The 17517-nt window shown below is 39.9% G+C and overlaps 1 protein-coding gene across 5 annotated transcripts in view; it reads right to left on the bottom strand.

Annotated features, from left to right (window-relative positions):
• The window catches only part of LOC127578236 (tubby-related protein 3-like), a 62683-nt gene that overhangs the window by 13408 nt on the left and 31758 nt on the right, over window positions 1-17517 (bottom strand). For all 5 annotated transcript variants that reach the window (XM_052030000.1, XM_052029997.1, XM_052029998.1 and 2 more), the window contains 4 exons: window positions 14565-14726; window positions 7062-7180; window positions 3881-4075; window positions 2948-3060 (listed from right to left, as the gene is read on the bottom strand). In XM_052030000.1, coding sequence (XP_051885960.1) covers window positions 2948-3060; window positions 3881-4075; window positions 7062-7180; window positions 14565-14726 — 589 coding nt within the window. The remainder of the gene's footprint in view (window positions 1-2947; window positions 3061-3880; window positions 4076-7061; window positions 7181-14564; window positions 14727-17517) is intronic.

Below are 17517 nucleotides of genomic sequence, written 5' to 3'. Positions count from 1 at the left end.
TCTATGGACAAACCTATTATATGGCATATTATTAAATGTTTTTAAAATGTCCATATTACAACATCAAACACTTCAAAGACTCAAATCAAGTCTGATAAACAGAATTTGCCTTTAACAAATCAGTGTGGGTTTCTTTTATTAATCAATGCAGGGTTCCTTTATTAACCTACAATCATCTATGTGATTATTTTCCCAGATTATCATTCCTAGCAGTTTTCCACTGAGGATAAACTACTGGTCTACCTTTATTAGCATTATCCCTGCATCCTTTATTGGCACTAGGCTCTTCCCCCACCCCTATACCCAGGGAAGAGTGAAAGATTATGGCTAGTTCCTCTGCAATTTCCTCCTTTATAAAGGCAAGGCAGGATGCATTCCACCTGAACCTAGCAATGCACTAATTATAAGTCCAGCCAGACTTTCTAGTACCTCTACCAGTTTTTAGGCTATGCAGTATCTATGCAGTATGATATATTTTACAGTGATTGTGGCAGTGTCTACTTTCTCAAAGAAGAAAGACTTATACAGTCCTCCTGCCATGCTCTGCCTCCATGTATAGATCTCTTATTTTGTCCCTAATCAACTACACCTTCCTCTTGCTCTCTATTCATTTGTCATATGCTCATGGTAGGCTTTGGGATTCTCTTCTGTGTTAACTGCCAGTCTGCTCTTATATTCTCTCTTAATGATCTTTTAATCTTTTTCAGTGCCTGCTGATCTTTTACATTCAGTCAAATTCTCAATTACAAAAGTACACCCTCTTTTCCTGAAGACCAAAGAGATTGCAGATGCCAGAATCAAGAGCAAAATCACAATGCTGGAAGAACTCAGTGGGTCAAGCAGCATCCGTGAAGGTAAAAGGTGCAAGTTGACGTCTTGGGTTGAGACGCTCCATCAGGGCTGAAGAAGAGGAAAGACTGCCAGTATATCGCAGTACATGGTGCAGGGGGGAGGGGGTGGTGGTGGAATGTAGGTTGATAGGTGGAACCAGAAGGGGAGGGGGATGATGGATAGATGGAACCAGGTGGGGAGAGAGGATAAGTGTGTGTGAGAAGAGAACACTGGGGACATGGAGTACCTGAAAGTGGAAAATTTGATGTTCATAGTTGTAAGCTACCCAAGTAGGTACCTTGTTTCACGAATGTAGAGGAGGCCACATAGCAAGCACTGAATGCAGTAGACCATATTGGAAGAGGTGCAGGTGAATCTTTGTCTCACCTGGAAGGGCTGTTTAGGTCATTGGATGGTGGTGAGGGGAGAGGTGAAGGGACAAATGTTACACCACCTACTTTTGCAGGGGAAAGTGCCGAGGGTTGGGGAGGATGGGTAAGAAGGGATGAGCAGACTAGTGAGTCCTAAAGAGTGCAGTCCATTTAGAAAGCAGAAGTGGGGGGAGGGAGAAGGAGAAAAGGATGGAGAAAGAAAAGGGAGAGAAGTGTCAGAGATGGTCCAGGTGAATTTGAGGGCAGGGTGGAAATTGGTGGTGAAGGTGAGGAAACTGATGAGTTTTGCACAAATGCAAGAAGCAGCATTGATGTAGCGGAGAAAGAGCTGTGGTAAGGTGATGCCAGAGTATGTTTGGAACAAGGATTGTTCCACATAGCTAACAAAAAGACAGGTGTAGCTTGGGCCTGTGCAAATGCCCAAGGCTACCCATTTGATCTATAGAAAGTGGGAGGAATCAAATGAGAAGTTGTTGAGGGCAAGGGCAAGTTCTGCCAAGCAGATGAGCGTGTTGGTGGAGGGGAACTGGTTGGACCTTTGTTCTAAAAGGAAATGAAGGACCCCAAAGCCTTGCTGATGGGGGATGCAAGACTGGAAGTCCATGGTAAAGATGAGCCAGTCAGGAATTGAGTGTTATCGAAATGGTGGAGGGCATGAGAGGTGGATAAGTGGGAAGGGATTGGACATGGGGAGACAGGATGGAATCCCTCTTTTCCTGCTTCATCCTATTCTCTCTGTCACCATCTGGAGAGCATTCCTACCTTTCCTGCTCATTGGAAAATACTTGAAAAGTTTACTTGAATGATACATGGAATGGGTGGGTTGTCCCATGAAGAAAGGTTAGACAGGCTTTTATCCGCTAGAGTTTAAAAGAGTGAGGAGGATGGAGGGACCTGATTGAAACATACAAGCTCCTATGTTTTTTTGCCAGGGACATTTCTTGTGGCGGGAGGATCTAAAACTTGGGGTCACCGTTTGAAAATAAGGGTTGGCCTATGTAAGACTGAGGTGAGGTAGTATTTTTTTCCCCCCATCAGAAGGTTGCTGGTCTTTCGAACTCTAATGCGCAGAAGAGAATGAAAGCAGAGGCTTTGAATATTTAAGGCAGAGTTAGATAGATTCTTGATAGGAAAGAGTGAAAGGTTACCATAGGCAAACAGAATGCAGAGTTAGAGTTATAGTCAGATCAACAGTGATCTTATTGGTTACAGCAGGCTTGAATGGCCTACTCCTGCTCATAGCTCATATGCACCTAAATTACCTCATTAAAAACTGTCTATCCATCACTTATTGCTTTGTCTGCTGATCTTCAGTTCCAGTTACCAACCACTGAATTGGTGCTTTTCTAATTTAGAATTTTTATTCTCGATTTCTTTGTCTGTTTCCATAGCTAAACTAAACCTTATGATTATTGTTTCCCAAATACTTTCCCCACTAGAAAAAGGCTCACTTGACGGACTTCATTCCACAGAACCACACATAAGTACATCAATTAAACCCACATCAACACTTTGAAAAAACCCATTCAAAATTAATAAATATTTGCTTAGCAATACATTAATTGACTAATTAAGTAAGCCAATGGTTGATGACAAATTAATTAATTCTTGATTGCACCAAAGTGAATATATATAACCGAAGTTGGCAGATAATAATATCATTTAGTATATGTACTAGATTTTGTAATATAGTACATACCACCAACTCATCAAAATGCACTGACCTTAATTTCCCTATGTAGCTTTCAGCTTCTCGAGATAAGTCTGTTGCATCAACAGAAATTAGATAATTGGAAGTTTTGCTTTTTTTCCTTTTTCTTCCAGCTAATAAAAACAACTGTAAAAAAATAGTATATTTAGACGTTGGTTCTCATCACAGTCAGTCCCTTCACTTTACTTTTCTTCAGTCACATAGCATTCCATAGGGAAATTCTTTTTTCTCTTTCAAGATTATTGGGTTATTTAATATGTTCATTAGGTGATGATTTAGTGCTGCAGTATGCAGCCCTTAATACTAACAGCACTCAGTCTTAAATATTTCCAGTAGAGTACGCAAGGTTCCCAAAGGAACCGTAATTTGGAAAATCATCCCTTCGATGTCCTGGGCAGCTCTAAGAATTCCCACATTAGAAGCAGAATAAAGCTCTCTCCACACTGCCAGAAGAATATGACAATAGGAAGTTTTTGTACCAGTTCACAAAAACTGGTCTGAAAAAATACACATCTGCAACTTAAGCATATTGTATTTCTACTATCTTAATTTCTATATTATCAGACTCTCAGCTCCAGGAAAACATTATGACTGCAATGTAAAACCCAATTCAAAACATGATGTCACTATCACGAGCCTCATATGCATTATTTTGTTGACCTATTCATTGCTATACACCTTTGACTTGCATCTTAAAAAAAACAAATCAAAATCTTGTTCTTTTGGCCACACCAACTAACTTTGCACCAAATCAAAATGCCAATTTTGTGCTACGTAGATAAAATGTGGGCAGCTTACGCTGTAAACTTCTTCCTATAGAGGAACTGAATCAGCCAATTACAGTGACTACTGAAATTTGAGTACTATTAATATTGTTGGAGCTGTTGAATTTACATTTTGCTTTGCTTCTATTTAAGTTTAGAGTAATAAGCAAAGGTTGCCTCACTTTCTTGCCATCATCCCGCTCAAGATGCATGAAGTAAGTTGGATATAGACCACGGTCCATTCCTTTCTTGTCCCGGGTGATTCTGCATTGGATAGTTATTCCCCGAGGAGCAGGTCTCAGTGCAAATTCCTCCAAGTTGTCTATATCCAAGTTTAACCCAGATCCAGGAGAAGGGAGTGAGGCAGTTGCTGGTTCCTGCAAATTATAAAGGAAGAACTCAATGTTATCAATGTTTTAAATCCATGCAGCTCACCCCCGGCTGTGCAGCACTTTATGCCAAAAGAACTAGTGGAACAGAAATTCTTTGTTGGTTATCTCACATTCTGCTTTAGTCGTACAGACTGCACTGATAAAGATTTCCTCTCACCAGTAAAATACTTATTCCCCTTTTAACAAATTCAAGATTTGGTACTAATTTCTTCTATGCAATTTTCATTTTTTCCCCAGATTTCCTTCCACAAAGGTTTTAACTTGCTAATCAACAGTACCAGAGGCCTTCTGTCAACTTGACCATGTAAGTGTTCCTCTGCAAGTCCAAATAGTACTAGCACATCACAACAGAGTGCATAGCTATACCTACCCAATCTATACACATATATTTTCCAGCAGAAAAGATCAGGCCTCTCCTCAGAGATATTACTAAAGAAATGAGTTGTGACATAACTTTTCCGCAGAACATAACTCCATATGGAACCGAGAGGGCAGGCATGGTAGTGTAGAGGTTAGCGTAACGCTATTGTAGCGCCAGTGTCACGAACCAGCAACAAAAGAAACACACTGAGCATGATTCAGTGTTAAAAACTATTTTATTAATCACTACTTATGATAATATGAAAAATAAAAGTAAAAATGTTAGTATGTTAGAATTCAAAAATGTTAAACCTTGAACGGTAACCCCAAAACTAAACTCTTCGTGTGTGTGTGGGTGTGGCAAAGTCCAAAACTCCCAGTTCCGGAATGGTTCTTAAAGTTCAGTTCCGCAAGCCATAAGGTGAAACATGAGCAAGGGCTTCTTCAACAACCACCGTTGTCTGAAGATAAGACGTAGACGTAGAGAAACATAGAGAGAGTACATATGAAATCCAAATGTTCCACGATGGAACCCAAACGACACTTCAGTGTTTACTCGGTAGTGACTTCCTCACCCCGAAAAGCATCCGAATCGTGGTCGTCCACACACAAATACCTGTTTCCTTCTACAGGTCAGCAACAAAGTGAACTCCACCGGATTACTTCCAACTTCCATACATGGATTTCAGTGGCAGACACAGTTATTGTTTCTCATCCATCGATAGAAAACACTAGCAGGCTGGTGTCTCTCTCCCTTCTCTCTCTCTTCTTCTTCTTCGTCCACGTCATTACGTCCTTTATCTTCTATTGACGTAAGCACGCCCCACACACACATACACACACACTCTCTATCTTAAAGGGACTTTCACTGAGTCCGTAACACCAGCAACCTGGGTTCAATTCCTGCCACCGTCTATAAGGAATTTGTACATTCTCCCTGTGTCTGCATGGGTTTCCTCCAGGTGCTCCGGTTTCCTCCCACATTCTAAAAGACGTACGGGTTAGGAAGTTGTGGGCATGCTATGTTGGCACCAGAAGAGTGGCGACACTTGCGGGCTGCCCCCAGAACACTTTACGCAAAAGATGCATTTCACTGTGTTTCGATGTACATGTGAATCTGATCTGAGATCAACCTTATATCCTTCAGATTAAGTTTGCCCAAATCTATTTCTTGTGAGACACCAAATGGTCAGCAGCGAGACATTTCCAACCCAACCCACCAGTTAAATTTGATTACAGTGGTCCAGGACATGAAAAGAAAGCGGCCCAAATTTTGCTGAAATGACCTGCTGCCCACAATCTCTAACTGCAGTCACCCAATGCCTGAACTTCAATTAAAAGAATAAAAGTTTATAACTAAATAAAATAAAAAATACATTAAAATGGTTAAAAACACCAAGTATTTTGTTTCAAATAAAGGAGCCAACTTTCTTACCTTTCCTGCAGCTTTCCAAGCCTCATTAACATAAACAAGGTTGCAGGTTCTGCAACAGGTCTAAACCAGGTCCAAGTTCTTAGAGTCGATTCCCCAATGTAAATTTGGGTAGACTAAGCAAGAATCAGCTTTTTTGCTGGCCTCCACACAGGATCCACTGGTGCAACAAATTGAAGAATCCAGCATCTACTGATGATAATAAGTTTGGGACTACTGCATTTGACTACATGTGCCTAAATCACAGATTTTTGCCATTTACAGCAAAAATCCAGGCCAATAATCTATCATTTTATCCACTTCTTTTGGTATAGTATTTATTACTTACCTACTCATTTAGTCTGCTACTAACTTCCAGAAACCTTACCTTGGGACAACCTGGTTTTCAGAAGGGATCAGTTTATTAATTTGCTGCTCACAACCAGACATGTCATTGCTTTTTTTCCCCAGTATACAGGTTATGGAAGGTTTAGTTTGTTCTGCTCATGCATAATGCTCTCAAAATTGATATTGTGGGGATAAGAAGCTCTGGTAACCCTCATTTGACTCTCCTCTCCTCTCCTCCCCACCCCCCGTTTAATCTAGTTTTCTCTCTTCAATTCCCCACACCCCCAAAATATGTGTGGTGGCAACTAGGTCCCAAAAGGTGGCTTCTAATCGGCAACGTCCTGTACAGTTCTAACAGGTAATTAAGTTTCAAAATTTTACGGTCTTCAAAGCTGTTGAAGACTTACATCATCTGTGAATGGCTGATGAATACAATCATTCAAAAATGATAGAAACTTAAAAATTAATCATTCCATTAAAAAATAAAAACTCAAAAATCCTAACACTGAAGAAAGAAAGGATTTAAAGGCTTTAAATACCTGTAAAAATATTTAACATAATTAATTATAGATTTGTAATTATCTGAAATTTAACCTATCTCCCTAGGAAACAATTCCTCACCATTGAAGTCAATGGGATTGTTGAATCTTCACTATTCAACAGGCAGATTGACAAGGAGGAATCAAAAGCTGGAGTGCAGTCAGAATGAGAGTGAAAGGGACCTACACAAAGAAAAAAATCAGGCACTTGAGTGACCCTTAAATATGGCCTTCTGGAGTGTTTTGGATTGTCAATTTGACTGCCACCTCAAAAGGTTATGCACCATTGTCGTAAGTAGAATTAGTCTCTCACCTTGATTGATTGTTTGTTGGTAGCAGACGAGGGCCTGACATTTTCATAACTCCGAGAGCCTGAAGTATTATCATTCTCCTCTTGATCATCTTCTTCGAAGTTCATACTTCCAGAGATTCCTACATTTAATAAAGTTATCGAATCAACATTTAAATATTTTGTTACTTTAAAGGCCTCCTGTACTGGAAAAAAATAGAGATGACATGAATTGTCATGACCTTACAGATTTTTGTCCAAGATCAACTAAATTGGTTGTTAGCCCTGTCCAAGTTGGCCAATATGGTGAAGAACAGAGCTGCTTTGAAAACCTGTAAAATATACTTTGATTAATTTAAAAACACTCAATTTATTTTAGCATGGTATTCCTCTTTGGCTTTTTCAGGTTTGTATTCTAAAACCACTCAACTATTTAATATTTTAAATCCATCAGAACCACATTATTTTTTTCTTTAATAGTGCTCATTACAACTCAAACCACAGGAAATCATAGCACTTCTACATGTCAATCTTTCTATAACTACTGCTGATCACTTCAGAAAACTAGTCCACAGGGTCTGACCTTTATCAGTCCAGTCCAAATGGTCGATATCGCATCTTTAAATATTCAGATCAGTAATCTCAGAAGCTTATTTAAAGACAGAAATGCAAATCTCAAGATTCAAATAAATGATTTACTGTGGTCTGTCCTCCATAATTTGCTGATTTTTGCATGAAATACACTGAAAATATCAAAACAATTCAAATGAACCAATATAAATAAAATGCCAATGCCAGTGGTAGAAATAAAACGTTTAAAAGAAAAAAAAGACCCTGAAACAGCACATAGTTTCAACAAAGTCCTGCCATACAAAGGTCTTTCAAGCTGATCTGAGGAGCTTAGCTTGGACAATGTTATTTCTGCAATTTGAATACTTAAAAAAAAACAACAATCTTAAAAAGAAATGCACCTTTATTCCCAGCTGAATCTGTACATAGTGTTCTAAATTAAATCCTAAACCATATTATCAGAAAATAATTTAAAACAACCACCCAAAATGTTGTGCTTCAAATTAATGAAGGACATTTCAGCAGAGCTTAGACAACAGGTTTAAAGAAAACAAAAAAAAAATTAGTAGTGCATGAAATTCCATTTGAGTGAATTAGAGGGACAGGAGCTTAGAAGTTTTCCACAAGTAAACTCTTTCATATGAGCTAGGGAAAGTTTCACCTAAAGAAATCAAATACTCTTCCTTTTTCCCCCAATACCAGCATATACAAGTTGTTCTAAAGCAATACAGAAAATGTTGCAAAACACTACAACACAATTCTGAGGGCAGTCTGCATACAGAAACAGAATCTTGGAATGGAATTTCGTGTGGGACCCAAATTTCCTTCTAAACTCATTAACATTGATTGGAACATAAACAAGTGGCAATTCACATAAATTATCAAAGTTCAAAGAAAATAGCAAACTCTAAATCCTTTTGCAATACAGAAGCTCTCTGATTAATGTTCATGCATGTCGGGTACAGCATGTTTAAGAATATCCATTAATGAAAGCACTTTAGTTTTTAAACATCACTAACATAGATGCCATAAAATGCATTTAAATGACAACACAATCTAGATCTTCAAGAAAAAAAATTGCAAAGTACACCAGAAAAAATGGCCATTTCCTAATAAGCATAAAATTCTCAGCTTAATTTTACATGTTTTGTACTAGTAATTGTAAGAAATTAATTTTACTAGGGCAGGTTCCATTAAAAATGCATCAGGATTCAGAAATTAATAGGAGCAAATAAGTGAGGCAATTTAACTGTAACATTAATGTGTGGTATATCCAATTTGAGTAGGTGGCTCATTTAACTCACTGAAGCCTCTCCACCACCTAGAAGGTACAAATCAGGATTGTGACACAATATTTTCCAATTATCTGGAGGAGTGCGGATATAATAATATCCACATCACCAACATTTCAGAAAGTGATTGCTTCTCACTGAAGCAATTCTCTAGACTGACAGCCCATCCTCGACTTTAAATTTTCTCCACAAATGGCACAGGCCAACTGCAATGCATACCATGCTGGGATTACCTTCACAGACTGCAGTGAATCATACAAATGGTTGACCACCAGCTTCGCAAAGGCAAGCAGTAATGGGCAATAAATTACACCCTTGCAGGTAACACAGATATTACAAGAATCGATTAAAAAATAAATCCCTTAAATGTATATAAAGATCCTAGAATATCAAGTAATGGATATAGTAATTAATCATTAACACAAAGCCTCAATTTGCAACAATGTTGAAATTCACAATGGCATCCAAGTCTGTTGGTGAGGGGGTGCAGGGGACGTGGAGAAGAGGAAGTTATAGCAAACTTAAAAAAAAGGCTTTAATCAGGATGGAGAGATAAGTAACATACAATTCAATGCAAGAACACGTAAAAGACTATTTTTAAAGTAAGGGAACAGGAAATGGAATTACATTACGTGGCTGGAAGGAACAGAGGAATGCCGGTCTTTAGAGAAGGCTAAAAAAGTAGGCCATGCTCAAGGAAAAGGCAAACATAAATGGTAATGTTTAATGGTTTGGAATGCAAAGAAAAGAAAGTTAATATTGAATTTGTACAAGTACTCAGGCAGCAATTGGAGCAGTGTGCAGTTGTGGGAACCACATCCACTGCCCCAAAGCAATGAAAAAGATGCAGTGTAATCCCAACAGAGTTTTATTGGCTATGAGGATTATACTTAAGAGAAATTTAAATAGATCTTTTTCTACAGCATTTGGAATTGTCAAAAGATTTTTTTTTCCCAACATGTCAAGATACTGAGGACATAAAACAGTTAAATGGTGACTGAAAAACAAAGTAACACCATATGACTCAAATTAGTATGTAGTTACAAAAAGAATTAAGGATCAAAGAAAAACACTCTGTAAATGGCAGAATGTATAATTAACTTATGTTTTTAAAACCAATGTTCAATTCTTGAAAGGAAATTGAAGATTTGATTGAGAAAAAAAATAGTGAGCTAGAAGGGTGCTTGTTGTATTTTTGCATACAAATAAATGAATAAGAAACAATAATTAAATAAAAAGGACTAGAATTTCTGACAGCTACAGGATCTGCTCCTCTAATAGCTGAGTGTAACACTTCTAAATGAAACTCTACAGTTTCTGCCAAATAAGAATATCTACGCAGATGCTTCAAACTTGGCAAAAAACCCCAAGGCTCTTTGAATTCAGGCTATTAGGGAACTAGATTTCACTGTGCAATGAACACGGTATGCACTGAGCATCAAACACGAGTTCAGCTATAAAAGAGACCAACAGCAGCACTTGACCGTCCAGGAAATCAAATTAAGAAAGAAAAAATATCCCAGTTACTTCTAGGTGTAAAAGTAACAGGTTCATGGACAATAATGGTATTGCAGGTTGTGTTCCCACAAGTATACTTAAAGGAAACCTGCTGGGTTTTCAGCTGGGTCAGAATAGAGTATGGCAACAGCTCTGCCCACAACTGCAAGAAATTGCATAGTTATAAACACAGCCCAGTATATCACCGAAAACAGAATCTCCTCCAGTGACTCTGTCTACACGTCCCCCTAACTTAAGAAAGCAGCCAATATAATCAAGGAGCCCTCCCACTCCAGTCATTCTCTCTTCTCTCCCCTCCCACTGGGCAGAAGATACAAAAGCTTGTGAACACGTACCACTAGGTTCAAGGACAGCTTCTAACCTGCTGTTATAAGACTCTTGAACGGACATTATACAAGAAAGATGAATGCTTGATCTTGTCATAGCTCTTGCACTTTATTTATCTACCTGCACTGCACTTTCTCTGTAACTATAACACTATATTCTGCACTCTTTTTTTCTTTTGTACTACCTCAATGTACTTATGTATGGAATGATCTATCTAGATGGCATGCAAACAAAAGGTTTTCACTGTATTTCAGTACATGTGAAAATAATAAACCAATACCAATTATCACCTTGGACTTCACAGCCTACATTCCACCTCCCATCCCATTCCATGCTAGATCTAGTTTTAGGAAATGAACCGGGACAGGTGAAGGATCTATTGGTGGGTGAACATTTGGGGGACAGTGACCATTGCTCCATAACCTTTAAAATTGTCATGGACAGGGACAGGTGCAGAGAGGACAAGAAGATATTTAACTGGGGAAGGGCAAACTATGAGGCTATAAGGAGAGAACTTGGGAGTGTAAATTGGTATGTCCTTTTTGAAGGGAAATGTACTATGGAGATGTGGTCGATGTTCAGGGATCTTATGCAGGATGTTAGGGATAAATATGTTCCGGTGAGGCAGAGAAGGAATGGCAGGGTGAAGGAACCATGGGTGACGAAAGAGGTGAAACGACTAGTTAGGGAGAAGAAGGTAGCATACATAAGGTATAAGCAGCAAGGTTCAGACAGGGCCCATGAGGAATATAGAGTAGCGAGGAAGGAACTTAAGAAAGGGCTGAGGAGAGCTAGAAGGGGTCATGAAAAGGCATTGGCTAGTAGGGTTAAGGAAAATCCCAAGGCCTTTTTCACGTACGTGAAGGGTAGGAGGATGGCTAGGGTAAAGGTAGGTCCCATTAAAGACAAAGGTGGGAGAATGTGCCTGGAGGCGGCGGAAGTGGGAGAAGTTCTCAATGAGTACTTCTCTTCGGTATTCACCAGGGAGAGGGGTCTTGATGACGCAGAAGGGAGTGCTCGTAAGGGTAACGTTCTCGAGGTTGTAGATATCAAGAGAGAGGATGTGTTGAAGTTGTTAAATAATATCAAGACAGATAAATCTCCGAGGCCTGATGGGATATTCCCCCGGCTGCTTCGAGAGGCGAGGGAGGAGATTCTTGAACTGCTGGTAAGGATCTTTGAGTCCTCGTTGTCCACGGGGATTGTGCCGGAGGATTGGAGGGTGGCAACTATTGTCCCCTTGTTCAAAAAAGGTAGTAGGGATAGTCCAGGGAATTACAGACCGGTGAGTCTCACGTCTGTGGTGGGTAAGCTGTTAGAAAGGATTCTAAGGGATAGGATCTATGAACACCTAGAGAATCATGGACTGATTAGGGACAGCCAGCATGGCTTTGTGAAGGGAAGATCTTGCCTCACAAGCCTGATAGAGTTCTTTGAGGAGGTGACGAGGAAGATTGATGAGGGTAGTGTGGTGGATGTGGTCTATATAGATTTTAGTAAGGCATTTGATAAGTTTCCTCACGGTAGGCTTCTTCAGAAGGTCAGAGGCCAAGGGATCCAGGGAAGCTTGGCTGTGTGAATTAGGAATTGGCTTGCCTGTAGAAAGCAGAGGGTTGTGGTGGAGGGAGTGCCCTCGGATTGGAGGGCAGTGACTAGTGGTGTCCCGCAGGGATCGGTTCTGGGACCTCTACTTTTTGTGATATTTATAGATGACTTAGATGAGGGGGTGGAAGGCTGGGTTAGTAAGTTTGCGGACGACACTAAGATTGGCGGTGTTGTGGATAGTGTGGAGGGCTGTCGGAGCTTACAGAGGATATTGATAGGATGCAGAGCTGGGCTGACAAGTGGCAGACGGAGTTCAATCCGGAGAAGTGCGAGGTGGTACACTTTGCAAGGACAAACTCCAGGGCAGAGTACAAGGTAAATGGCAAGGTACTTGGCAGTGTAGAGGAGCAGAGGGATCTGGGGGTTCATATTCACAGTTCACTGTAAGTTGCCTTACAGGTGGATAGAGCAGTTAAGAAGGCCTATGGGATGTTAGCTTTCATAAGTCGTTGGATTGAGTTTAAGAGCCGCGAAGTGATGATGCAGCTTTACAAAACTCTAGTTAGGCCACACTTAGAGTACTGTGTTCAGTTCTGGTCGCCGCATTATAGGAAGGATGTGGAAGCATTGGAAAGGGTGCAGAGGAGATTTACCAGGATGCTGCCTGGATTAGAGCGTATGGAATATGAGGAGAGGCTTAAGGTGCTAGGGCTTTATTCACTGGAGGAGGAGGATGAGAGGAGACATGATAGAGGTATATAAAATATTGAGAGGAATAGATAGAGTAGACAGTCAGCATCTCCTTCCCAGGGCACCAGTGCTCAAGACAAGAGGGCATGGCTTTAAGGTTATGGGTGGGAGGTTCAGGGGAGATGTCAGGGGGAGGTTTTTCACCCAGAGAATGGTTGGTGCATGGAATGCACTGCCTAGGGTGGTGGTGGATGCAAATACATTGGACAGGTTCAAGAGTTTATTGGATAGGCATATGGAGGAATGTGAGATAGAGGGATATGCGGGAGGAAAGGGTTAGATAGTGAGAGGATGATTTGATGGACGGCACAACATGGTGGGCCGAAGGGCCTGTTTTGTGCTGTATGGTTCTATGGTTCTTCAATTTCAAGACCTGCACTAAAAGGATTCATTCTAATATGCAACTATTTGATAAAGGTGGGCATAATTAGCAAGATGAGGTAGAAAGCAGATTGTAACAGTAACAAAATCATCAATTAAATACCATTTAAAGCTAAACATCACTGGAAAGACTGATTTGAGGAATGAGCTGATGCCATTGGAAAGGAAAGATTAAGAGAACATTCAAGAAAGTTGCCCAAGATTATGAAAGAATTGGTAAGAGTTGATGGAAACAGATAGCAATGTATAGCTTGTAACAGAGGTTGCACTATGTGTATACATACACATGTGCAAATGGGACGTCAGGACGAACAAGCCTGTACTTACTGCCCGTCTCTAATTGTCCAGAAGGTATTAGGTTCAATAATACATTTTAGGACAAGAGTGTCAGAAAGGTTAGGCTAGAATGAGGTGACAGATCCTTTTTAGAAAAACATTAGTAGCCCTGTTGCCAACATTCCTCAAATTACCAAGTTTTGATTTAAGGTCAATTTCACATTTTACCATGAGGCATTTTGAACCCCCAGCTCTGGGTTATTATTAGAGAACTATAACCATTGGTGTTTCATAGATCATACTGACTTTTGCTTCTCTCGGCAAATTGTGTCATGCAGCTGCCAACAGAATCAGCTGACTAAAAAAATGTATTCCTAATCTCCATTGACTAGTTACAGATAATGTAAATAAGGAGAGGAACATTTGCTTCCTGACAATTCTATTAAGCTTTCCTTTCAATAGTGCAGCCAAATTATGTTACTACAAAATACAGTTTAGTGGTCATGATACCAAGGTCTCAGACTTGGGTTTCTTTCACCGCAGTGGTATTCATATTTTCTCAAGGCAACATTTTCAAATATCCAGTTAAAACATAATGGGTAAGGTCTTGAGTTAACCTGTCACCCAAAAGATAGTGCCTTCTCCAACTGTGCAAAACTTCCTTTGTGCTACACTGCACTTAAGTCTAAAATAGGTGTTCAAACTTTTTGAGGTGGACTTGAAAAAGATACAGAATAAAACAGGAAAACGCAATTACTAACTACCCAATTTATCCTCTACTTTAGCATATTCACAACTAACTGTTATTCCTTAGATTAGATCTATTTGAAAGAAAAAGTTACAAATAGCACCAAGGAATTTTCATTACCTCTTTGTTCCATTATTTCTTGGATTTCTGGTTTTGCTGGCAAGTCCAAGATTGCTTCAACATCATCACTGGCTGACATTGATTCACCAACAGAAAGGATCTGGATTCTGTTGCTAACATCTTGTACTTCATTGCTTATTAAGGATCCTGGCCCATCAATACCTACAGGGATGGAAACAATCTTATTTTAGTAATAGGTAAGAATGCTCAACATCAAAGATTACCAGTTCTATAATAATTCTACACTTCCACAGTGCTTGTTGAGACTTCTTGCACGATACACCATCCAGAACCACCTAAGTTACTTACTGTAGTTGCACTCCGAAACCAAGAGCAACAAAGTATGTGAGACTTGTTTAGATACCACTTTGTTGCTCAGGTATGAAAACAGGAAAAGGCAACCAGATCAATCAAGTGACACTAAGGTGGAAACCCTTCATCCAGAAAATTTCTCTGCTCTTTAGCCATTTCTCTGATGCAAGATTGTGGAAGGGCTAAAACACAGGCATTTTAGGCCCCATACCCAAAGCCATTCCAGAAATTCATCTTACTTTTGGGGAGAAGAGTGGGAATGGAATAAGGATTCTCCAAGTTCAGAGTTCATACAATCTGAACATAGCTAATGGTGTTGTCAACACCCTAGTCAGAATACCCTAAAATCCTTGGCACCTGACAGTTGTACATATATCACCACAACTAAGTCCCAAAAGATTCAGAGGAAGAATTTTCGTTTCTGTATTCTAAAAAGTCACCTACTTACAAAGGAGGATCAACAACAATGGCTTTCCCATGGAAGAGGTGGGGAGGAAACTGATAGCCTTTTGCCCTGCTAGTTAGCTAGAATTTACGTTTCCATTATATGGTGACATGATGATATAGTCATAGAGTAATACAGCCTGGAGACAGGCCCTTCGTCCCAACTCATCCATGCCAACCATGGTGCCCACCAAGCTAGTCCCATTTGGCCACACCTGGCCCATATCCCTCCAAACCCCCCCCCCCCCCCATCCATGTACCTATCCAAGTGTCTTTTAAATGTTATTATTGTACCTGCCTCAACCACTTCCTCTGGCAGCTCATTCCTTATACGCACCACCCTCTGCTTGAAGAAGTTGCCCCTCGGGTACCTTTTAAATCTTTCACCTCTCACCTTAAACCCATGCCCTCTAGTTTTTAGTCCCCCTACCCTGGGAAAAAGACTAATGTGCGTTCACCCTATCTATACCCCTCATGATTTTTATACATCGCTACAAGGTCACCCCTCAACCTCCTACATTCCAATGAATAAAGTCCTAGCCTGCCCAGCCTCCCCCTTTCACTCAGGCCCTCGAGTCCTGGCAGCATCCTGGTAAATCTCCGCACACTTTCCAGTTTAATGATGTCTTTCCTTTAACAGGGGAACTAAAACTGTACACAATAGTCCAAATGTGGTCTCACCAATGTTCTACAGAGGAAAAAAAACATCAAAAATGAAAAATTCGGTGGCACAGAAAGTATATGAAGCTACCTCTTGCCCTACATGAATAAACATGTTCAGACACATACAGGTTTTGCTTCACAAGGAAAGATTTTGATAAGTTATACAAAATGCTTCATTCCTATCTACAGTCTCTGCTCTTCCATCGATACTAAACATCAAAACTGCCCATAACCTTTGTTAGAAGGATCAGTAATATTAGCAAATCAGCTAAATATTGTTTGCTAGAGCAAATAGACTCATCCACTTTCCCATATGCATATTTTCTGCACATCTGCCTATGCACCAGTCCCTCTAAGAATTACAAAATAGTCCCCCTTTAATCACTTTCCAACTCAACTGCCTTAAAACTGAATTGTCACTTCTAATACAACACCATCACCAACTGCATCTTTCCCTTCTCTTTCAGCAATTGTAAAGGGACATTTCCCTCCATTAAACCCTGGTCAATTCATTTTCCCCACTCTACTACAATTCTCCATTTTATTTGAACCACTCTGTGGTCACATCCAAAGATGCTTAATGGCAGTTTGAGGAACAGCACTTTATCTTTCCCAAGGAACTGTGGAAGAAATTTCTTGACATTAGATGTTCAGATGTTTATTTATCTGGAAACTGCGGTCTGTTAGCCTTTAAGCTGATCGGTGTATGATAATTATCTTAAGGTACATTGTGTAACTTCTGTTCCACTAAGTGCTTCTTGTTATGTACATTTTGACTATAAATATGAATGTGATCTTGTATTAAACAGAGCTGTGGAACTCCACTTTTAGGAGTCCGAGCTCTCCATGATATCATGCTACAATAAAGATTTCCGAAGCAGATGCCTTCCGAGTCCATGTGATTTAATACTTTTCTGCAACAGGCACATCTTTCCAGTTTCAAAGAAATTTGTAACTTCATATCATTATCCTCAAAAGGAAATATATCAATGGTGTGAGGAAGGTTTTAACGAATTTGGTAGGATCAAAATGGAGTAAATTTATTCAGTGCACAGAGAATGGAGGGGCACAAAATAAAAACAGAAAATGAAAAAAAAAAATCAAAAAATGGTCCGCAGGACTCAATACTGAATTCTCCAACTTCAGATAACTTGCTCTTTCTTTCTGTCTGTACAAGACTGGCCATTTGTGCTTGCCATTCCTCTCACTTCTTTTCCCCTCACTTTTTTTTCTATTTGTATATTCTGGCCTGCTTAGCATATCCTAGTAGGCCAGACTATACAACATCATCCAGACTGTACAACATTAGCAACACATTACACAGACAATGGAACTTAACTGTCCTGGACACATCATTTCAACCTATTACAGATACCCATTGCTCTCTCTCACCTGTCTGGGTGCAAACCTTCTGATGGTATGGTATTGTGGAAGGCCTTTATAACAGTAAGTGTTGATCTGCTTTTCCCTTCCCTGACTCTTGACTATGATCAGTTTTGCCAGTCCTCTGCCATACCATTTCAGCCTCACTCAT

The sequence above is a fragment of the Pristis pectinata genome, chromosome 15, assembly GCF_009764475.1.
Source record: "Pristis pectinata isolate sPriPec2 chromosome 15, sPriPec2.1.pri, whole genome shotgun sequence".
NCBI lineage: Eukaryota > Metazoa > Chordata > Chondrichthyes > Rhinopristiformes > Pristidae > Pristis > Pristis pectinata.
The sequence above is the reverse complement of the archived record's forward strand: the minus strand, read 5'-3'. Positions and strand labels throughout refer to the sequence as shown.